The sequence below is a fragment of the Harpia harpyja genome, chromosome 20 (genome assembly GCF_026419915.1).
Source record: "Harpia harpyja isolate bHarHar1 chromosome 20, bHarHar1 primary haplotype, whole genome shotgun sequence".
NCBI classification, from domain to species: Eukaryota; Metazoa; Chordata; class Aves; order Accipitriformes; family Accipitridae; genus Harpia; species Harpia harpyja.
Window position 1 is genome coordinate 4,154,788 of NC_068959.1, and position 24,758 is coordinate 4,179,545.

Here is a 24,758-nt window from a genome sequence, read left to right on the forward strand (position 1 = left end):
AGAAGCTTTTACAGAGCTTAATAAAAATTCACTTTTTGGGCAAAGCGCAGTTGACAGCTGTATTGGTACTGATGGTTTCTATTTAAAAACATGTTCCTTTCGTTTGCTGCATCTTTCAGCTGCTGAGATTCTTTGTCTTGCTTCCTCTAAGTTTCTTTTACCATCTCACAGGCATCAGGGAAGGGGGCCAAGAGCTTCAACACCAGTGGAGAGAACTTGATTTTATTCTCTCTTACATGACTCAGCTCTTTGTATTGATGTGGGAAGGATCTGGACGAGTACCAGAGAAGCTGGGGAGAAGTTGCTCTGTAATGCACAGAGTAGATGGGATGGTCAAACACTCCACTGTGCTTTACAAGCTGTTGTTAGATATGTAGGTAGCAGGATGGCCAAGTGCACCAGGCTTTCATGTAGGAGAAATATACCATTAATCCTTACCCCTGCTCTGTGACCAACCTATGAGGTAATGGGGCAAAGTAATCCATCATCAACGTGTTGAGACAGAGGCGACTTGTTATTCTTAAGTTGCATATTTCCTTGAACAATAAGGTCCTATAGAGACAGTAATGACAGTGCTGTGGGAATCCTGCTAAATGCGGTTTGATTCGGACAGATAAGCAACAGCAAAACAATAACCACAGTAAGATGGACTATTCTGAGAGAATAATTTAGGGGAAAAAATGCACATATGAGTTTAGTGGGTAACAACATCTGTCTGGGGAGTCTGGGATCTGGCTCATCCTACTGTCGCATTCCTGGATGCCCTTTGCTTCTAGGAAGAAGTTAGCAAAGTAAAGAAAAGGAAATAAAAAAGTTAATCTCTTGCCTAACTAGTAGCTGTATCTCTTTACCAGCTTAGCACTTCTGGGCCATATATCCATGTAGGAACCCCAGTTGTACTTCTTTTTATGTGTATTGACTTAGTGGAGTGCAAACATGTTAAAAAGTTCACTTTCTCCTTTATACGAGTCTATAAAAAAGCTCTTAAAATGGAGTCATAGGGTTTCAATGAGACAAATGAATGATCAGCAGAGACCTAACAGTCCTTTCTGATGGATTAGGTGCTTTAGTGTGAGAAATTTTAAGATGCTAATCAGCCTGGAGAGTTTTCATGCCTCCAGCACTATGTAATGACACAAAATATTGTGATGCCTCCAAGTTATAATGGAATAGGCGAGGAGGATGCAGTAATAGGTATCACTCATGATATTTGATTCCAGTTAAAACTACGTTTTCAAGAGTCTCTAGGCAGCAGAGATTTCTTATGCATTTATGGGAATTTGAGTAAAACTAAACATATACACACTAGCTTGGAAATTTTCTAACAGCTATTTGGACACAGTAATGTACAGAAATAATTGTAAACACATGCACAAGTAGATCAGTGTGTTTTCAGGGTCTGCTTTTAGCAGAAATAACACATTAACATATTTTCTGAATTTTGCAAATGCACTGCAAAATTGCAGCTCAATAAACTTAACTTTTTATGTTCTTCTAAACTGATGACACCAGTATAATATCAAGATGTTTTCCAGTTGGGATTTAGGAAGCTGTAAGACATGACAGAAGTGTTCATAATAGGACATTTCAGCAAAAATTTTAACTCGCACGGAGTTGATCCAAAATCAGCTCTCCAGCAAGGAATGTATCTTTTTACAGCACTTACTGTGGAAGGGATCGAGCCCACTGCCAGAGTAGTAAAACACACATTTGCTGCAATAGCACAGAAGCAAGTCACAGTCTACCAGAAGGAATCATTTACTGTACAGAGCTATTACATTTTATTTCTGTACATTTGGAAATTTTGAGTTATGTCCTGTCACTTGCATTTGCAGGCATGCAAGTGTTGTGTTTATATTCCATGTCGGTCACTGAGGGGGGGGGGGGGGAGGGAAGGCAGGATATTTCATCTGCATGTTTTTCTAGGAGTGGTATTGTGGTATTGCTGTTTTGGGAGATGAAGAGCAAAACTCAAGTGTCCCCAGGATAGCTTTCTACAGGCTTCACTGAGCAGCAAAAGGATGCACCTGAGCTAGTGCTGAAATGGTTAACTAATAGCATGGGGCTAGGAAATCAGCATTCATCCCTGGCACAACTGCTTCAGGAGTTGTGCCAGGAACCAGTAGCTGAATGCCTCACTAAAAACAACAGGACAACACTATAAAATGCCTGGAGTCTTAAATGGTTAGTAGTGTGTCAAGGTGACGTGCTTGTGGTCTTTATTGAGGTGTAAGCTGAGAGACATCTCTGTTATCTACAGAAATGTGTAACCAATGCAGTTTGTGAGCATTTATGTTGTCATTACAAGAACAAAATGTTATCTGCATAATTACAAAGTTATATTCTGATAGGGATTCTTATTTAAGCCTGTTACATGCTCTAGCAAAGCAGAAAATCCCTTACTGAGCACCGTTAATAATGGAGCATTAAGAATACACTGTTTTCTTTTCTTGCTTCATATACATCTATTTATTTTTAAAACAACTGTGTTTTGGTGCTTTCTAGGATTTCTCTCCTGGGTGCTGGAGAGATCTTTTCCCCGGACCTGGCTACAAGAAGGAATGTCTCTACAAGCATTTCTGGTAATGTTCCCTGTGCCTTGCTGGGACCAGCCCTCTCCTTCCCACCACAGTCTGCAGCAGGTCCTGGGACAGAGATTTTGGTGGGCGATGGAGTGTGGGGAGTTTGTCAGCTCTAATGGAAGTACATGGCCCAGGAGAGGCTGCTAATGTTCAGAGACTTCTTTCTGTAAGGATTAAACTGAACTTTCTTGCGGAGAAATTCATGATACGATGCCAGAGAACTAAACCACCTCTAATTTCCCCTCAGCAATCTCATTAGTAGAGTCCAGTGAGGTGGGCATGCCCTCAGGTATGTCCCTGCCCTCTCCAAACCTGGGAAGTAAAGGTACAGACCTGCAAAGAGCTTGAAATAACCCTTTGAAATAAAAAGGAAAGGGAAGGAGTGTGAACCTTGCAAAAGGAAGTAGGTGAGAAGGAAGGCAGGAGGGAAGGGCAGGTGGGGTAAGGGTAAGTCCTGGTAATTAAGCCTTCCTGGAGACAAGCCCGCTCCCTGGGCAGAACCTGCCTGGCTGCTCCTTCCACTGCTGCTGCTTGTGCACACAGATGTGTTGGCAGAACAAACAGCCAGTGATGATAAAAAAAGATGGCCGCTATCAATCAGGCTTTGCTTGTTGAGCCACTGGGAATTTGTGTCTGGGAAGATTGTGGAACTGGTCCTCTACTTAGTGCTGTGTCTAGCTGAGAGATGGTCAGACAGCTAAGAGGGGAGCAGTCCAAGGAATCTGGTTTCCTACAGGGATTTCCACACTGCAGAGTCCTGTAGTTGGAGGATGGTTTAGCAGGCTAACCTGTACCTACTCCACTTAATGCAATTTGCTGCTAGGATGCATGGGTGTATCTCTCCATGCTGTGGGAAATGAGCTTGTCTCTCCAGTTTTGTTAAGGCACAGCAGTAAATTAAGCAGTGGAAAAAGAATGCAGAATCAAACCCTTTCCTGGGCTGGGCACTAGCAGAACCGCTGAGTGTAACATTAGCATTATGTGGCTTTATTATGGACACGTGCATGCTTGGATTTAAAGGCCAGTGGCTAGACTGAGCAAATATTTAGTGCAGATGGGAGAAGGGAAAACATCTATTTTCTTGTGCCAGTACAAAGGATGACTAATTACACCAGGAACAGCTGCAGTGCACTTGAAACTATAGAAGACCAGCTGATTCCTACCATGCTTCTCCAGCCAACTGGCAACACCTGAGACCTGCCAGGTAAAAACCAGGCTCTGTGCTTTGTCCAAGTCATTAGAGCTCCCCTTGGAGAGAAGTGAGCTTTGCTTCACTGCTTAAAGAGTTACTCAAAAAGAAAAAAAAATACCTGGAAGAAATATCTCAGTCCAAAGTAATATTTACTTGGGTGCTTAAAACTTTGTAAAATGCCCTGAAGGTCACAAGCCATTCATCCTGCTGTGTATTTCTCTTTAAGAAGGTGCTTGTAAGTACTACTGGAACACATGTGTGATGAGGGGTTGCCATGGCAAACAGGTTTTGGCACTATTTAAGACAGAGTTTTATTGCACAGCAGAATAAATAAGCATGTTAAAGCCACATACAGTAACTTGTTGGCACATACATTAATGCTCCCAAGGGCTGCAATAACTTAAGCACCCTCCCTTTAAACATTTTTCAGCGTTTTTTCTTTTTTATTGACTACATGCATTTAGTATTAGGGCTAGGAATGTCCCATTTCCACCCCCTTTTGAAGTGAGTAATTGAGGCAAAAAAGGAGGACTGTCTAATAAATCATAAAGGGGCATTGTGCACAGACAAGAGGGGCAATTTTCCCTTTCCTAACATGCATGAGGATAAGCCAGCGTGAGACCTGGCTGTGTACTAAATCCTGACTTGCTCCCTCTAGGCATAGGAGTAGATTGGCGTGTTTATATTTCTGATGGAGCCTGAATAATCAGAAATAGTTTCACACCATTTTCTGCAGTTTCTGTCTTGCTCTTTTGTGCCAAGCCAGTCTTCTACCACATCAGAGCAGCAAGTTAGTTACTTCAGCTTTAGTAATTTTATGAACCACCTGTTCTGTTCCCAGTTTGGCTCCCAGTTCACACCAGTGAGTCCCATCAGGTCTGGAAACACTCTCAGCTTCGAGGAAGTGCTGCAGGGAGGCAAGAGGCAAATCTCTGCCTGTAAGAGGGCTCAGGTTTGTGGTGCTCTTAAAGGTGAACATAAATTACACTTTATAATGAAAGCTCTGGCTTAAGAAGAGTTATTAGTGTATTAGGCTGGGCTTTATTAGCTCAGAGGTTTCAGAGCCATGTGGGAGGTGTGACACTGGCTCCCTCTTCTGTGGGAAGCAGTAACTTTTCTGGTTTGGAGAACTTGGAAGCTGCCAAAAGCAGGCGAAGCCCACAAAATCTCCCCCATCCCCTCCCACCTCAGATACATAAAAGCACAATTAGTGCAGATGTGATCAGATAACGCCCAGCTGTAAGGCGAGTGGCACAGTTGCCTCCTTCCCGGGGGAGCGAAGGATGGCTGAGATGTTAAGCCGGAGCTGGCAGTAATTGTTTCTTGTTTAAGAACTGGGGAATTGGCGAGTGTGATGGACCTAATTTTCTTTTGGTTTATTGGCAAGTAAGAAAGTTACTGGGGAAGGGCAACAGAAAATACATCTCACCCTAAAACAAGACTGCAGGCAGTGCTGGCTCCCACTATACTCAGAAGAAAAATCTGTTTTACATATTCCCCATGGTTTTAGGATGAAAGCTGTAATGTATTTTACTCTTAGGGCCCTTTTTGCCTCTTGCCCCATTGCCAAGATGACTCCACAGCCTTCAGCAAGGCTTGGGCTGATCATCAGAGCCACTTGTCTCTCCTAAACTTTCCTGTGCACTCAGCAGTTGCTGAAGCATGCTCAAGCCTCATGAAATGGGGGAGGAAAAAGAGTTGGTTGTTTTATGAAACATACTTGTTTGTAATATCACATACTGATAGGTTCATTATGAATTGCAAGTTGCTGAATAAGAGAACTGACAAGGGAGGGATAGTGCATGGAGAGAAAAGAAAGAAAAAAGGAAGGAGGTGATTTTTACGCCTAGAAAGGTGTCTCCTGGGCATCACCGGAGTTGAAGACCTACAGTTTCCTTCTAGCTGTTTGGATTTGCTTGCAATTAAAGCCTGGTGGAGCTGTCAGGGGCTGTTGACAAATATATTATAACCAACTTAGGTTAAGCGAAAGTTACTTAAAATTAATCCATCCCTGCACAATACTTCTGTTTCACTTCAGAAGAATGTGCCAGGAGGAATAAGTACAATCCTGACCATGTTCAGAGAACCTCCTCAAGGTGGAAATTTGCAAATAGGGCTACTGTAGTATGTAATGAGAAGCTGCAGGGCTTTCAATTATCCCACATAGTCTGTCTCTTTGCAACTTGACTGACAGCTAATTATGCTGGTGCCATTTTTTTGGCAGTGGAATTTAATCTCCCAGATGGAAAGCAAATCAATCTGCCCATCGCTGCAGCTGAGGCATACTTTGGCTCAATTTTAATTTATTCTCCTAAGCCTAAGAAGGCTAGTCATTTCAAGGTACAAAAATATCAGATTTCTTCCGTTAACCAGGCTGGTGGAAAAAGTGTGGAAGAGTTGGGATTTCGTAGGCTACGCTGTGAAATGTTGTCGCTCCTTAGGAAACAGCAGTATCATCTCCCCTTGATTCCTGTTTGTGGAATCTGACAAGGAAGAAGCATTTATGGGCGGGTTGCTAGTGATAATGGTTAAACATGAGTTGTGGAGGCATTAAGTAGGATTCTATGGAGGAATGAACTAAATCTCTGAAGAACTCGACACAAAAAGGAATCGGTGGCAATTTTCAAACACTTTAGCCAGTGTGCAATAGCCCAGTTCCCATTGGGTTTCACACCAGGGATATAAATACAATCCTTCTACTTACCTGCACTCTTCAGGCCTATCAATTATGCTGCTCCCTCTGAGTTGCTGTTACAACTTTAGGTATTACTGTCCTCTGTAAAACCATTGTAGGGCAGAGTATGTGACTAGTTACCACAGGCTACAGACCTGATCTTCAAGTACCCAGGCACCTGCAGCTGCTGTCAACATTTTTCAGGCTAGAAACCCCAATTTTAGCTAGGATCAAGGGGAAGGGAGCTCACAAAACCTTGGTGTTAATGAATGCTGGAAAATCAGAGCCTTATTTTTCTGCAAACTTTTGCCTGTTTGGCTAAGGCTGTTCCAGTCTGCATACGGTACCTATGTTTTGTCTGTGTGTTGTTATTTTCCCTTTTGGAGTACTTTCTCTGAATTTTTAAGCTCTCAGGTTATTGGATGTATGTACTCTGTTTTTTTTGAAGAGTTTACCAATAGAAAGGTTCCTGATTCCCCTTTTTACTGAAAAAAGCATTTCTAAAAGTGCTTTGCTCACACCTAATGAGTGTGATTCCAGTCTTTCTCACACTTGCACAAAACCACAGCCATTTTACTGACTCTCGTTAGTACATTTGGAGGCTGAAAGATTACAAACTCTCCTATCTAGCTCTTAATACCTATCTTTTTATATTTTCATATTATGCTTTTAATTATATTGATGCTGCTCCTATGAGCCCTTGAATGACATTTTATGATTATGATGAAATCTTGTACATGGAAGCACTTGTTCATGACAAATCTCTGGGGAACATGTTCTGACACTGCCCCATCAGTGCATTCATTACCATGCTGCACACTGTATTTCTGCAGTGTGATAGTTAAGAGGGAGCCTGTGCAATGCCCTCTCAATTTGTAGCAGAGGACAGATATCATTCAATAGATGATTGGAGTGCTAATTAGTCTGTGGGAAGAATGATCAATACCTGGGGAAAAACAGTGCAGGAGCAACTGAATGTGGGCTTGGAAAGTAACATACTGTGTGTCTTGTAGCTGATGTTTGAGGTTATAATGCCACTTAAAGATACTGGCTGCAGGCATTTCTTTGAAAACGTACATGTAGCAAATGGAAATCCAACATAATCTGGAAATAACCAGCTAAATGGAGCATTATGAGGAAACCCACCACTCTCACCAGATGTCAGACCTCTCTTTGTAAAGTGCTGTAAAACATTGGCATGTCCTAATAGCCAGAAAATGGGACCTCTTCCAGTGCAACCTTGCCAGCAGGGCTTGCTTTACCCAGGGTGTGAGTTTTAGAGCACAGTTGTAACAGCAAGGTGTAAGGATGGACACCACCTTCAGAGCAGAGATGTGGGGCAGACGCTGAGGCTCTTGGACACTGGGTGGAAGCAATGGTTTGAACCCAGCACCCACTGGCAATGAGCACTGTCCGTAAGGCAACGGAGAAATACGCTAGTGGGGAGGGACTGGTTTTGGTACAGAGGCAGCTGCATGAGTGGTCAGTTTCCAGGTGGCTTAAGATTTATTCAACTAAAGCTAGATTATTTTTTAAATCATAATTTGTCTTAATTAGAACAAATATTTGGTTCTTAATTATTCTAGAAGCTTAAATATTGATGATAAAATACAGAGTAGAAGACCCAAGACCTCTGTGCCAAATGCAAGGACTGCGGTGCAATCCTGCCTATTGCTTGCCCACTTGTATGAAAGTGGGGGGCAGTGGGGTCCCCAGGCTGCAAACAGGGATCAGAACAGGGGAAAATCTCCACCATATTTCCGGAGGTCCTGAGGTCCTTGCTTGGCCACCTTACTTTTACTGATGCGCCCAGCTCTGCTGCAGGGCCGTGTACCTCTGAATTTGCCAAATGTTAAATCTAAACTTCCAAAAAGTCGACATCCAGAAAGGAGCTGAAGGAAATGCAGCAGGATTTGTTACTGAATCTTGAATTAATTGTGAAGTACGGAGGGCTGATTTCAGTGGAATGTAACATGAGACTGAAAGTCTAACCTGTCCATCAGCGCAGCAACCATCCAGAAGACACATCTGCATTACTGTTAGCAAATAATCTGCCCTTCCCAAATTGTTTTAGAAAAGTAAAGGTTACATGAATGTTGCTGTTCATTGCTCCCATTTTTCTGGATTAAAAAAAATGGATTTCAGGAAACAAGGATTCAGAAAGGCAGATGAGCTACAGCGTGGTTATGAATTCTTCTTTGGGGTGGGGGAAATGACCCCAAACTTGCATTTTTTGCTTACTTCCTCTCTGGGGCATGGTAACACTTCTTTCAACAGCTAATTGCAGCTATAACCCAGCCTGGCAACCTGACTGTGAATGTGGTAGGATAGTTATACCAGCTCAACACATCATATAGGCTGACAACTTTGAATAAGGAAAGCTTCAGGAGGATGATAGACTGTAAAATCAGAGGGAAATTCTGAAGTTAGACAATGTGGTGTACCCTAAGGACAGTATTACAATGAATTTTCTACTGTGGAAAAAGTCGACTAGAAGCAGGGAAGTAGTAGAGAGCAGGATTTGAAACAGTGAATTGAAAATGCTATTGGCCACAAGATGCTTTTAACCTTTTAAAGTATTCAAACAGTTAAAGAGACAATGTCTATTTTAACCATTGTTTTCAGATAAGATCCATAATGGTCTTACCAATAAGACAACAAGCTGTAAAGGCACTTTCACTGAGATTTTTGCATATGTGGCCTTCCCAGAGTGCGATTAATTTATTTTTTTGAAAATGGACATTGCACATTTAGCTATGACAAGCAAAATGCTAGGGAGATTCCCAAAGTAATGTCCTGGCCGCAGTGCATGATAGCAGGAATTTCTTCTCCTGTTTTTCTTGTTATGCATGTAACCTGATATGTTACTTTTTAGGTTCTTGAATATATGCCATAATCTACTTGGGCTGCCCCATGCGGCCGAGTTCAAGCTTGTTCTGGGATCTCTGGCTTTCTTGACAGAGCCTGCTGGATTTCAGGACCTCAGAGCCGCATTCTTCAGGCTGTGGGAGAGCGGGTAACGCTGCCTGAGAGGCAGAGCCGTGTCAGAGACGGGCTTGCTGCTCCTCCGGGCTGGCTGCAAGTGTGGTGGGGAGCAGCTGTGCAGTGGTTCAGGGTCACTTGTGGAACAGGCTGGGTCAAAGCAATAGAATCACGGTACTCTCTGAACACACCGAGGGTTTGCAGGCTTTTGGATGAATGCTGAGAAAGAAGAGGATGCTCTGGTATTTGTATGGTAGGAGAATACAGCGATGCCCCATGAGACCAGCTTCGATGCTGCAAATGATTTTACACAGGAGCAAAACATGGTCCATAGTTACGAGTCAGAATGAGAAGAGGGGCTTTGTGAAAGCTCTCTGGCTGTGGCCCTGCCTGGCAGAGCATTTTCCTTGTTCCAGGCAATGCAAAAAGTCCTTGATAACTGGTTTTGGTCACACTGGGAGGTGGTGCTGAGAGCTCAGAATCTCATCAGGTGGGAGTTTTGTCATGGCTCTTTTTTTTTTTTTTTTTTTGCAAAATGACCTGAATTCAAACAAAGCAAATGGCACATCACAGGCAATCCCAAGGAAATCCATGGAGCTATTTATAGAGCCAGTGGCTAAAGGAGCAGATGAGATGTGAGGCCAGAAGCAAGTCCATGTGATTTGAATTACAATATAGTTTGCTTTGGCATTTTCTTAGTTGAAAGACAAAAGTTGACCTTCCCAGCGTGGTGCAACAGTGTAAAAGATTTATTAAATGCCATTGGAGGCTGTACTTTTAACTGCTTTGAAAATGCTTGTTGACAAACACCTTTTTTTCTGTTACTGACATTAAAATTTTGATACTTTAAGAAAATGAGACTTTAATATTCTACAGTGCAAGGAGACCAAGAAGCTTTAACCTGTACACTCATTTTGCTGTGCACATTACTTCTGTGTTAAAAATCCCTTTCTCTGCTGGAAAAAGGAGGGCCCTTCTTGCACCAAGTGTTTCCTGAGGTACCTGCCCATGCATGCTTTCCTCTATTTTTCAATCCTTTTAGTGACACCTAGTGAAATTTGTGGAAAGTGCAGTTTCAGTTTTAAGAATCAATGTAACTGCAGTAATGTGCATTTCCCAATTAAATGCTGAAGTACTGCATCTTATTTATTTCATTTATTGCCACTTGAACTGCTGTCTTTGAAGAATGATACCAGATATGTTTTTGGCTATTTAAAAAATTTGAATTTGAGCCCCTAGTATGGTCAAACACCTTATGTATTAGAGGCACAAAATTAATTGACTCTGATCCTTTTAACTTTGGGTATGTGTTTAGAATAATACTGTTATTAAATTTTTGTCTTCTATTGTTGCTGCTGTTATTCCTCTACCACAGCCCCCTTGAAAGCTGCAAGTATCTAGACTCCTACACAAAAACCCCAAACTCTTGCAGGAGCTTAAGCTACACATTTTTAATATTTATTTGGTATTCAGGATACATATAGTGAGTCCTGAGCTTACTGACAAGTCAGATTTGGTCTGCTCACTGCTCTGAATCAATCTGGAGTGGATGTGAAGCCCTCTTTCATCAGCAAATGAAGTTTTCAACAGAGATGGAAAACGTATGCCTACTATCTAGAGAGCAGGCTAAAGACTTCAAAGGAAGAGCTTCCTCTTCAGAGAGTGTGTTTGTATGCAATAGCTTTTGAAAGCATAACCTTTTCTTTCACAAAGTACAAAACCAAGTGGCTTCTGTAAAGGTTTATGCTGGTATGGATTTCAGCTGTGCAAATGATATGGCAACCAATACAAACTGGGCTCATAAATATTTGGAAAAAGTACAAAATGGCTTCAAACAGGCCAATATTAGATGACTGGAACTAGTTAAAAAAAACCCTAGGCCTTGCTTGATCTAAAAGTCTTCAACCTCCCAAACTAAACAGCCCATTAAGTCAGATTTTGAACAGGAGGACCTGAAGGACCAACTGGAAAGTCTGAATGCTCACTGGAAAAAGACCCAACTGGGAGTGTCACTGGGCAGGTACCCAGCCAGGCAGCACAGGTTAAGAGGCCCAGCATCCCCAAGCATGTTTCTAGGTCACTGGTTCAAATCTGGTATTTTTATCATCCCTCTCATAGCTATAACTTCTCAGAATTTAGAAAATGAAGACTTAAGGGAAAAATTAATTCAAGTACACCAACAGCAACAGTTCGAACATTTTACTAAATCAATTCACACAATTTCAAAATTGTAAATATAATTAAGGACAACAGGGTTTCTGTATTTTTTCTTCCCGATTTATCATTAAGACAATAAACAAACACAAATTAGGTTTATAGCATCTGTTCTTTTAAAAAATGAAAGGAACGCCACTCGATGTATTGATAAAGCACCACAACACAGTTACAAAATAGGGTTGGCCTGTTTCTTTCACAAGTAAAAGACTACATACTCCTAACAGCTTTCTGCTTCAATCCATACTTCATTAAAATAAAACTATAAAATCTCCTAGATTACACTAAGTTCAGACGATGCCTGGTATACAGTGCATTAACAGCAGTAATGCCAACTATCAGTGCCAACATAAAACATTTTAGAAAGTAAAAACAAAACAAACAAAAAAACCCCCCAAACAAACAAAAAAACCCAACAGAAGAACCACCTTTATTCCCCTAGGTGAGCAAAATTTAAAATAAGGGATGCTCTGCTTCACAATGAGTTAAGGATTTGGGGAGGACGATGGGTAGAAGAAGGGGCTGGTACTGTAGCTTTCTAGGCTTAGTTGGCATCTAGTTTGGCCATTTCCTGCACGTATATCCCTATACTCTCGCTGTCAAAGAGCACGAAGTACACCGTCTTGATTGAAGAGGACATTGTTGACACAAAATAGCTGGAGATGGCTTTCAGGATCAGCTGAGCAGCTGTTTGCTTTGGGAAGCCATTTCTAGAAGGAAAGACAAAAAAAGGAAGAAAATCAAGACTTGCTGAACGAGTTTTTGATGGCATAACCTTGCAGGGAATGCTCCATCTTTTCTCTACCGCAGCACGGTAAATAAAGCTACAAAGCCAGTGTTTACAGTCTGAATTAGAAGCTACAAACTTGTTTGTTTAGGCAAGACTTAAAATGTTCAAACAGAAGAAAAGCATTCCCAAAAAATGAATACAGAGTTCACACACATTAATGGGTTGAACCTTACAATATCTGATGGGTCAATTATCCTCATTCAACAGACAAGTAAACCAACAGCCTGAAGTGTTCAGGAAAGCAGCATATACGTTAAGAGTTGCAGAGTGAAACCCATCCTGAAAGCAAACCAACTGTTAAAAAAAAAAACAAAAAGGGACAGAGAACTTGATATAGAAAATGAAGCATGAAAAGACACAAAGTACAACATGGCTTTACCATTATTAATGGTTAATGATATAGCAGAAAATTAAAAGAAGTTACTTGCACAGCCTTGCTGCAGACTGAAAAGGAAGAGAGAACGAGTTCTAGTAGCTTTGGTAGTGAGAAACAACACTGGCAACACCCTTACCATTTCAAATGTGGCAGAAAAAGCGAAGCGGGCTGAGCGAAGGTGAGCAAGTCTGCTCTCCTGGGTCACAGTGAGCCTTGTCCAGATGGGGTCAGTCTAACTTTACTGGGCTCGGGAAGCCAAAGTAGCTGTGTCAGGGCTGAGGACAGACTTAAGGGACTGGATGGCTTTTCTAAGCAAACCTCAGCAACACTTCCAACACTGCTTACACCCTTTTTAATTACAGGCTGATTCAATGTAAGTACAGTCCTAAGAAAAATATCGTGAAAGACATCTGCTTGGTATCAACCGGAGAGATCTAAACCCCAGAGGCCTTTCTCCTCCTCTAGCAATGCCTAAAGAAGAGGCTCCTGCCCCCTTCTTCTGGAGGAGGCATAGAGAAACAGAACAAACCTTTCTGCTTTCCCAGATGACAAAACTGTGCATGACTGAATTTCACTGTCTAACCTGGGAACCCTTCTTACAAGCTTTTTCACATTTTTATCTAGCAGCCCGCATCTGAAGGTTTCACCTAATCTTAAAACAGGTCAAGCACAAGTAGAATGGTCTGAACAAGGCCATGATCTGAACTGTAAGTTTTACAGGTCATGGCAAACTCCTGAAATTACACCTGGTAGCTACTTTGTGGCCTAAGCTTTGCCACTGTATTACTCATGAAGTACTGCTACCCACCCAGACCGTGGTTTCACCCCAGCCAAAGTCTGAGCACTCTCTCAGCTGCAGCAAAGTGTGCTGCAGTAATCAGTCTGAAGGTGATGGGATATGATCACTCTGTTACGAGTAGGACCCAAACAGAATTTGAAAGACCCCACTGAAGATCACCTGGTTCCTTGACATGCACTTACAGATATACGATGGTCAATACTGCCTGTTATAGAGCACGTACTATTAATACTACTAATAATTTACAGATTACACAGATGGCTGAGTTTCTCAGAGTTTCTTCAGCAATTTGAAGAAGCTGGGCTAAATTCACCTCTGGCACTAACAGGTGCAACATCACTTAGCATTTGCTCACTGAAGCACCAAACTCTGATAATGAAACGCTGTTGTACTCTCCCTCTCATTACATGCCGCAAGACACAAAATGAGAAAGGCAACTGCCTGTGTCATGGCCCGCTTACTGCACATTACCTTACCATAAAGTATACTCCGAGAGCAATTCTGTGGTAGTGCTGCCTGTAAAGTGATATTATACATGCTGCCTGAAGATAATGCTTGCGATATTTCAAAAATGATGACATGAAATAGCTCATGCTGTTTCTTTCTTTTCTGAAAATGCCCAATTTTTTCTTTTACTGAAGAAGAAAAGGAAAAAAGCATTGTGAGAAAACCTTGTACTCTTCCAAAGCCAAATGAGCTGGTCAGGAAGAATCAGCTGTGTGACAAGTTAATCAACTGAGAGCATAGTTTTGACATCAGAGCTACTTCCTACTGTTGGCTTACACAGAGAAAAAGACCCAGACTCAGCATGCCTCCACATCTGATCACTTGCTAGTTACTTATGAATGCTGCATCCTGGCTTATATTGAACAGATCTTTAAGGAATTTTGCTCCTGAGCAGGAATTGTCATGCAGGGCAGCATCAAAATCAGGGAATATGCCATTTCTGAATTGCTCACAGTGGACTCTGAAGTCATACAACTTCCACTTCGGTAGTGCTCCAGCAGGGTGGTCACAACAGGGCAAACGGGAGAAGAGCAGCCTGGTCAAGGGGAGGGATGCACACAGGGAAGCCAATTAAAGTAAATTGTTTATGACCACTCTCCCAAAAGAAAGGAAAGAGACAGAGCAGAAAAATCAGAAGAAAGGTGCTGACCCAATGGCCATGTGTGGGCTGCAAGAAACAGAAGCCTCTTGCGTCAGTCCACTGGTCTGAGTTAAATTCTTGTGAAAAGGCAGTTTGAGACTTTAGTCAAGCTAGCGTCAATTCAGATCAAAGTCAGAGCCTCAAAATGAAATCCCTACTCCGAGGATGATTTTATGTTCAATCCCTAACTCTCCTTTCCCTGTTCTCCTGCTGGCCCTACCAGACTGAACTCCAGGCTACCTTTGTACAGCACCCAACTTGTGCTTTCCACAAGTTGGCTGTAGCTGAGCATCTGGCCCACTGAATGCTACAAGTATGCTATTTTATTTCCCCCTGTGATTTATTTGAACTGCCCTCATGTAATCCCATTCCTCAACTATAAAAGAGAATGAAACTGTTTATGTGGGTTTATTGGGTGATGTCTGCTTGACAGATGTCTGTACTAGAACAGCTGCATCCATGTGGTGTCTTTGGCATTTGCTGTCTTTAAAAGCTTTACTTTTATTTTTTTTTAACGCTTCTGACTTCATAAAACCAAGTAAAGAGTATTGTCAAAATATATTCTGTTCTATCCAGAATTAACTTATGCTTGAGTATCTCCAATTAAGAGAAAAAAGAAAAAATACACAACCTCATATATTTCTGAAGGCCTGTTGATCCCTCTCCGTCTTTTAAAAGCACCACTTCAACTGCCTTGAGTGAGAATGACGTGCACATGCCAAGCTGAGAACTTAGCCACAGATCTTGCCTGTCAGTAACCAGATTTTGTAACAGAATGTGACTCTCATGATTGTTCAGGGTTTCATCATCTTCCAACACCAACCAACTACTTCGCAACAAGGGTTGTGAATGGTTCTTCCCTGGGAGCTATCCAGAAAAGAAAGGGCTCTATGGAAGATACTTTACATAATCTTGCTTTAGGCACCTACATAACCAATTCCATAGTCACTCTACAGTCCGTGGAGGAATACAGTTTCTCCCAAAGAGCAATTCAGAGCTTCTCTTTGTACCGACTAGCCTGTGAACCTGACAGCTAATTCAAGGAGGGTTAGTATGCACCCTCCACTATACTTCTCTGCCATTCTACAAAGTAAGCTCATGTTACCTCCCTAAAATGACACCCATGCAAATTAACCGTATTTGGAGCTTTGTCTGATGCAAGTCGCTTAAATTTATTATCCTAGTGAAACTTCTATTTCTTTATTGTCATTCACCCAAATGACACTTCCTGCCCTAACCCACAGAATATGCAGGAATTAATCTAGTGTTGCAACACGGCACAATGGGAAGAATATTCTTGCTGTACATCAGCCAACTTCTTTCAGGGCAAATTTAAAAGGGGCAGTTGTTCAGGGTTAAATACACAACTGTGTAATTCAGCCTAGATTTGGCCCTTGGTCTTCATACTGAGCCATCATTATGGGCCAAGCCTTCCAAACCTCCATCCCCAGCCCAAACCCAAAAGCCTCAGATTAAAAGGACAGTCCGTATTCAGACCCTTAAGAACGTGATCCAACTTTCAAAGGCACTGAGCATCCTGTACAAAGCCAGAGGACCTTAACTTTAGACTTTGGCCTTCAAAAACCTTGGCAGAGGCTTCTAAGGCCTTTTTTTTCTGAAAGAGTCCTATAATGTAAACTGCACGGAATTGAGCTTATGAATTTTGGGTGAAAGCTTGAAGTGACTCTGCAAATCCTGAGAATCAAGGCACTTCAGGTTTGCTGCTTAAACAAACACTAAGCCATGTTTTCTGGCCATCTTAAGACATATATTGCAGTAAGTTTAATTATGCACTAAAGCTAGGTAAAACAGACCCCTTTTCTTCATGTTCTCCACATTCCCAATTTATATGAACAAATTGATAGTCTGAAAAAAGTCTTTTAATATCCTTTTAAAAAGTTCATTTCATGCTCTTTAACCTATTTGCATGCTTTAAGATTCTGCAGGGATCACTACAAGACCTGCGAAAGCTGAACTAGTATTCAGGACAATACTGCAGGCTCCATGCACAGCTTCAACAAACCTAGAAGAAACATTTCATTTAGGGAACTGATTTAAACAAAGAAGAATAAAGTCAGCATTGTAGCAATAGGTTTTGTACATGAGAAGGGACTGGAACATATGAGATGGCACTTATAAAATGTGACCTATTTGGCATTGGGTTTGTGTAACAGCCTTACCTGCCACTGCCAATTGAAGGAAATGCAATTGATTTCAGCTTCTTTTCATCAGCCAGAGCCAAGCAGTTCTTCACTGTCTTTTCCAGCAGCTCCTCGCATTTGTCTGAGCCCCAACCTGGGCTATTACAGTGGATCACAAATTTCGCAGGCAATCCATGGCCAGCACTGACAACAGCTAGTAAGAAACGAAAGTGAAACATAATTGCTTTCCTCTCCTTAGGATTAAAAGAGTGCATATGTGATTAAAAGAGCAAACAATTGACAGACATTCCTTTAGCCCCTGTGAACGTTTTAGATTACAAATCACACGGCCTTAAAATATAACAACATGATTACAGAGACTTTGTGTTTTCCATTTCCAGCTGTACTTTGCTGTGGTAATTTAGAAATCATAGCTATAATCAAGCTTATTTTACAGAGCGCAAGAATTCATGGCTGACAGCAAAGGAAACACATTTATATCGGGGATTGTGCAAACTTGTGTAACGTATAAGGAAAAAGGCAGCAATCTGTTAGAACGTAAAGCTGTTCAAGGGATGATCTTGCTTTGGTTCCCTTTATTGCAGAGCTACAGTACATACCAGCATGCTGGACAGTCGCACAGAGTTATGACTTGTGTGACCTTCAGCTACTCCTGCTAAACACACAGTTTGTTTAGCGAGCTTCTGATCACACTGCAGCCCAAACTGAATCAGTTCAGAGCTATTAATGCTCTGCAAACTGTTAAGGAAGGCTGGAAAAGAGGTGAATTAAGATTTTTGCCATATTTCCAGTTTTGTTTCTGAGTAAATGTAAAGAAGATATTTTGTGTGATTTCAAGACTTTGGACCTGGTCTTATCCAAGCTTTTTTGTGTATGTGTCATCCAAGACCACTTAAACAATTCTGGTTTTACTTCACCTCTTTCATCACATTCTTGACAGACGGTTGGACGGGATGCATTTATAGATTCACAATGTTCGATTCACACTGTTTATATACTAACAGGCAAGGCCTTGTATGTACAAAGAAACGGAGAACAATTTTTACCATGCTAATCATGTCTTATCACCATGACCCTACCATGGACTTGTGGGGACTAAGAAGATACAGCACAGCCTGCCTACAAACTACTGACAGTCAGGGATTTGCTAGACAAGAGGTCTTCTCTCAGCAGAAGAACATGTTCTGGGTTCACCACATCCCATCACAGAGCAACAGAAGACTGTGCTCTGCCTGCCAGGAAACAGAATAAGAGGATCACTGCCATTTCTGAACTCACAGGTCTGTGGTTGCAATTAAAAACTTGCAACTTCGGTTTGCTTAAAAAAAAAAAAAAAAAAAAAGAGAGAGAGAGAGAGGGGAAAGAAAAACACCCTAATCACAAGCTGAGGGAAGAAAAATACCTAGCTGAAATCTCAAGCGAGCATACACTGAACCTTCAAAAAGACTCAGCCCCCTTAAAACACACTCTTTGGGATATAAACATACGTGGCCACAAAACTGTAGGTATAAAATGGCAGCTTATGTCTTCAAAAACAATAATAAAAATACCAATAAATTCAAAAAATCAGGTTTGTAAAGGTGCTTAGAGGCCAGAAATCCTCTACTCTGTTCTGGAATGTTTATGAGGCATTTTGTTATTTAAGTATAGTAGAAATAACTCTTGGAGCATAATCATCACATATGGATACTATCCTGTAGCTGCTGCAGGAAAGAGAAAATAGACTTTGCCATATGGCATTCTGACCGGAGGTTAATCAGAAGAGTATATTTTGAAGGACAATGGAAGCACAAGCCTTCATGTTCTTATGGGTTTGCAGATTCTCTACATGTTGAATAGCCTCAATGTTAGGCAACGTTAATTTATCATAATGTGCAACTAAAACGTTGGCAGATTCAGAATACATCATAAATCCAAGAAAAATCTATTAAAAGCAGCTGACATATCTCTAGTCAGATGTGAAATGTGGATAATATCTTCATCCTGAAAGCCTAAAATACTGTATTGATACGCATCACCAACTTTAATATTTCTCAGGGAGTGTTTTCCAGGGTAGTCATTAATTAACTCATTAGGATTCTGTTGAGGACAACTGTTAATTACCAAGAGCAGTTGTCCCTTACTTCAAATGCAAATGCTCTGAAAGGGGAAGTAACTTAAGCTTTTGCTGTAGAAACGGGAAGAGAGAACCATGGACACATTCTGTGCTGGTTACAATTATATTGCAGGTAAGGATCCTGGTTATTGGTACATTACAGGGATACCCATATAATTGAGAAATCTGAAAACTGGATATCCTTATGGTTGAGAAATTGATGTGTACCAATTCTTCTCTAGAGTCCCCCTCCAACAAGTCCCTAACAGACAGTTTCTCCTGGTGTAGCGTAGAGCTCCCCACGGGCTAAGACTGCCAAGCAGCCCTCAGATTTGAGGGATGCACTGATGGCTGAGAAAAAAATCTTTTCTCTCCAACTCGCAACCTATTTGTGAGCAGTTTGGTCTGGGCTGATAAGGAATACTGTACCGAAGAAAGCAAAACCAAAAAGTAAGTGATTCTACGTATTTTTGCAGAACAAGAATTCCAAGAAAAACTCATTAAAAATTTTAAAAAGGAGAAAAAAAACCCTGTATTAAGCATCAGAAGTAAACAGTTGTAATTTTTCCTGTCAGAGCTGAAGTCTTACATCTCCCCTTCAGCTTTAGTCAGAATTCGTTTACAAAACTGCGCACACTGTATTTATTTTCATAGCATAAACACAGATGGCAGAATCATCCTTCTATATGAACAACATGTATCAGCAATTTCACAGATGGTGTAAAATTATGTATCGCCATTACCAAACTTTATTACTCATATAGTAGATTTTTCTCAGATATTACATAAATTTTGATAACTAGGCATCAAAAAGTCATAAGCTTTTATAGTGATGATTTTGGCACTGATTAAACAAAGTACCCAAGCAGATGCTTAACTTTAAGCACATGCTTAAGTTCAGTGAAAGTCAGCGGCATTTCAGCAAAGCAGATGTTTAACAGAGTTGGACTCAACTGTTCTGAAAAATAAGCATCTCATTAATTGCTTTTCTGAACTGTGCCCTTAATAATCAACACTCATTGTGTACGCATGTACCTGTGAATAGCCTGCTTTTACTTGCAATATTACATCCCTACACCATTTCCCAGATGCTTTGGTAAATGTTACTTAAGATGAGAAGTGTGTATTTTAACTTTGGAAAATACAAATATCACATAACCCATAAAAGTTGTCTGCAGACAGCATGAACCCAAGCGTTGTACCAGAAGGAGCTTGGCTGTCTGACTGCAACGAAGACTGCCGCAGGCAGCGAAGCCAGCGCCCGCAGTGTTTTGTTTGCAGGTTTCCGAAGCGCAGAACCTCACCTCCAGCTATGTCCAACGGCCCGTTCTTTTTGCGAAGCTCAATGACAGCTTCCACAAACTCCTTGCCGCCTTTCTTTTCCAAAGTGCTCCCTGAACAGAGAATTGTTATTTTACTCCTCTGATGCCAGGTTTCCACAGCAGACATGTGACTCATCATTATTTTTTATTACATCAGTCTAGAGTTTTCTGCCCAAACATTTTTTGGGGACTGCAAAGTAAGATCTAAACCTTTTGGGACTTCAGAATTAGCTAGTCATTAAAAACAACAACAACAACAACAGAAAGAAAAAACCAAAAAAGACAACCCTAACAACCCAAAAAACCTCACATCGGTATCCCTTGCTAACATTCTCCAATTTTAATGTCAAAACATCTGACATGACATCCCTACCTCCTTCCTTATCACGAGCATCTGTTAGCGTGAAATGTTCCAGAAGAACGTGCTAGCTCAAGAGTAGTTGAAGGTTCATAATTCCTTCCCCTAAGATTCATTTCCCCTCTCTCTTACAAATTGTTTTAAAGAGCCATTTGCCACAATAAGAATTTGAAACTCACCTGATCTTGGTCCCTGACCCCAACAGGTGGCACCAGGAATGAAACAGTCTCGTGAGTGCAGCGGGCTGCTTTACTTGGTAACTGCCCAGCTTGTTGAGCCACCTTTAACCAAGAGGAAGAGCCTCAGAAATAAGGAGAATCTCTAAGGAACATATTCCTCCAATGAACTTCTCTAACTACAGCTAAGGAGCTGGACAAAGTCGTTCTGGGAGGAGAAGAGCTGTGCAGTGTTTCAGAGCAACCAAAAGGTATGCTGTTTACAAAGGCAGTCCATCACTAAATGGTTTAGATCTTATTTTGCAGCTCTAGTTTTAAATATTAACATAAAATAAAACAGCCCAAGAAAGCATTTTCCTAACTACATAAGCATCCCACATAATTTTGCACTGTGCATATTAATTATAAAGGTAGATAAGTAAAAAGCAGTGATATCACAAAGGCTCTGATTTGAGATATTACTTTGAAAACTGATTTCCAAAAATTCAGAACTAGGATCTCTAAAGATCTAGACATTTATTTGGTGAAACCCCTTACTTTCACTGATGAAGAAAGAAAAAACTCATTTTCTGATGGAAGTGCACATACTATATGCTCAAGGAAGCAGAGCCCCTCCTCCAAGATTCAGTTTACTAAATAGGGTTATAGCTCCAAAAACTAAGAGGACTGCAAGATGCTTTTGTTTTGACACCATTGCTAAATTTCTTCCAAAATGAAGACTGAGGTTGAAAACAATGCATTTGTTTGTTCATTCAAAAACTGACTCTGTGACGCTGCCTCTATTTTCCTATTGGCAGTTTATTGCTTTTGGGGTACAAAAGCTGAGGACAATTAAAAAATGTATGCCTTTTCTTTTGCTTTTTTCATAACCAATTCACAATGGGTGTTTGCCAAATGCTGGATTGCGAGGTCAGACTGCGTAGGTCAGAGTGTAATTTGCTCTTCGTGCTCCTTTAAGCTTTTCTCTAGAAATACTTCGGTCTAAGTTTATTCAAACTCCTCACTAAGAATTTTCTGAAACTCAAAGTTACCAATCGCTGTGCGACTGAGTGGAAGGCACCACCTTAGAAACCTCTTAGAAAAGACAGCAATGGCTTTATTTGTAGCAGCAAGGTGTCTTAGGGGAGTGTGCTAGGAAAGGAGATCCACACCAGAACGGAGGTGCTTGGAAATGTGCTGCCCTTCAAAGGCAGCGATATGCCAGACAGCACGACACGCAGTGCCCTTTGCTGAACCAGTCTAGCAGACATGGCTGACACCAGGGTCTTATAAAATCACTCCGACAAAGAAGGGATGGGGAGGGAAAGAAACAGTCTTCCATTCTAGTTATGCTCTTGTTATATCTATTTCCATATCATTCCTATTTATATTTGTATATATTCCAGTTATACTCCCCCTGAGTCCATGAACTCAGATCAGTCCTAAACCCCACGACATTCATAATCCTTAATTTCTCATTTCAAGGGGAAACATAATTAAGCCTCATGCAGAACCTAGGAACAGAAAAGATCTATTAAGTAGGTCATTTCTTTGCCATTGCAAAGCTGTTGTACATTTAATGGAATTTAGCCTAGTTTGGTTTAATTCAATCCAGAAGGATCAGCTCTTTCCCTTCTACTGGGAATTAATTTATAATTAAAAGCAATGAACAACCCTGTCAGTTTATTTCACTGAGCTCTCCTCTTGCAGATTGGTACAAAGAAGAGCAAAAGTAGTATTTGGTATGAATCAGTGAGGTTTTCTGCATTTACTCCTCAATTATGTTCTTCTTCTGATTAATAGTGAGGGTTTATATTGAAATTGTATTTCAGAACTATGTTATAAATTAGCTTTATCTGGGAAAGGACATACTGTATTTAACCATTTTCCACTACATTAGCAAGTTTCTTGATGGAAGTCTTGCTTCACAGCTTCAAGGTTAGTAGCTTATTTGCTCACAGGCATAAATATGTGTCACTCCCATGAGAATAAGACCATTATCTCATGCTTTCCAAGCAGGCATTGGTATCAGTGTTGAAAACAGCGTTAGCAGAAATTTAGGCTCTAAAATTCTCAGGATAAGCCCCCAGTACATTTAAATTGTTAGGGAGAAAAACAACAAAAATTAAAAAAAAAAAATTTAGATGGGTAAAAGTTAATCATTGGAAGCTAAGCATTTGTGCACTTCTATTCTTTCTTACAGCAGTCAGAGGCAACAGGAACCTACTCTAAGGAATGAGCAGTACAGCTTCGAGAGACAATTTTCTTTGTAGGGTAGCAAAGCATTTCTTTGTCAAAGGGTAGGAGACAAGCACATTAGCTAAATGGGTCTGACAGACTTTAGAAGCATATTCTTCAGATACAGGGTATTATGACACTTTTATTTTAATGTCTCTGCGTAACGTTTAGCCAGCCAAGTCACAGCTGTTCCTGCCCAACAGGCTACACAGAGCCACACTTGTCTGCACGTTACTCAGAAAGTAGCCCCTTCAGAAAAAGCGGGTGTTGTAGGACATGCCAGCTCTGCAGCAGGACGCGCGTCCCTCCAAGCCAGTACCGAAACAGGGCCTCAGGCGTGGAGGGAGACCACGTGCATAGCGATGATGAGGTTAAGACGAGACGTAGAACAGAGGCTGGGATCAGGTGACTTTTTTTAAGCGTGGTGGGTCATCACCCTTACCAGCAACTTCTGTGTTCAGCGCAAGTTCTGATTTGCCTTCTCAAATTACCAAGGCAGTTCAGTTAAAGTACTGCTACCCTTTTACAAAATCCTTCAAAATACTGTACGCAGAGGGGGGTATTACTAAGGTAAGAGTTACTCAGGTGACACTTAAGATACAGAATTAAGATGTCTGTCATGTTTTCTATCATGCTTTCTCTCATCGGTGTAGCTTAGATGACCGACCGCCTGAAAAACGTATGTAGCGTCACTAGCCGTGTGCTTGTGGACGTGAGGACCATTGAGCAGGGCTACAAAGGTAATAGGTCCGTAAGGTAAAACACGAAAAAACTAACCAATCTTAAGAGTTCAGAAAATACAGATGGGCTAGATCCAGCATGTCAGATGTGAACATCTGAAACTTGGCATGGAGAGGGTGTACTGGAACTCGTTAGAAATCTAAAGATCAAGACTCAGACCATATTCAGAACAGGCATTTAACATGTCAAACAAACAATGCGGTAATTGATTTTCCTTGGTCACATGCCTGCATTGAACGTACTGTTCCTGCACTTCAAATTTTGGCGGTGCATTCTATTGTTACTTCTGAAAGTCTGATTTGGTGATAAAAATCAAAAATGTCTACTGAGTTTGCAATTATTCATTTCTTTTCATTATCGGTCAGGACTGCTGGAAGCGAGAAATGAATGCAAATCTGCATAGCTACAACAAGCTTGTGGCTGCTGATTGACCATGCACACACATACAAACTCCGCAGCACTGAACTTTCCATTACCTACTTCACCACCGGTGTAGAAGTCAGAGTTTGTCGGGTGAACGACAGCATCACTGTCGATCGTGGCAATGTCAGCCTGTACAACTTGCAACTACAACAGGTAAACAGATGTATATCAACCACGTTGGACAGAGACCCAGCACAGGCTCTACATTTACACATGTACCAACGTCCATATTTTCCTACCTTTACATCTCCAAACCTTGCGCCAAAGGAGTATGCTGAGTTGTGTGTGCAGGTGTGTGTAGAGAAAGGGGTGTAGGGAACAGGAGGAGGAATATTGAGTATGACATGATCAAATAAATGTTAAAATGACAGGTCAGAGCAATCACATGAGATCATTTCCAAAATTTTAAAATCAGCTAATACCCCATTTCACTTTGCAGAAACCTAGAACAACCAGTTCCCCACAGAGCATGACACTAAAATATGGAATCTGTTTAAAAAAAGAAATT

At 41.1% G+C, this 24,758-nt stretch overlaps 1 protein-coding gene across 14 annotated transcripts in view; it reads right to left on the minus strand.

Annotated features, from left to right (window-relative positions):
• Positions 1-11,614: 11,614 nt before the first annotated feature.
• Positions 11,615-24,758, minus strand: part of LOC128154896 (core histone macro-H2A.1) — a 47,680-nt gene continuing 34,536 nt past the window's right edge. For 5 of the 14 annotated variants that reach the window (XM_052816095.1, XM_052816093.1, XM_052816094.1 and 2 more), the window contains 3 exons: positions 20,318-20,407; positions 16,937-17,111; positions 11,615-12,354 (listed from right to left, as the gene is read on the minus strand). In XM_052816095.1, the coding sequence (XP_052672055.1) occupies positions 12,189-12,354; positions 16,937-17,111; positions 20,318-20,407 (431 nt within the window). In that variant the 3' untranslated portion in view covers positions 11,615-12,188. Of the gene's footprint in view, positions 12,355-16,936; positions 17,112-20,317; positions 20,408-20,872; positions 20,975-24,303; positions 24,395-24,758 lie in introns of those variants that run through there. The other 9 variants (XM_052816097.1, XM_052816096.1, XM_052816102.1 and 6 more) reach the window with 7 other exon arrangements.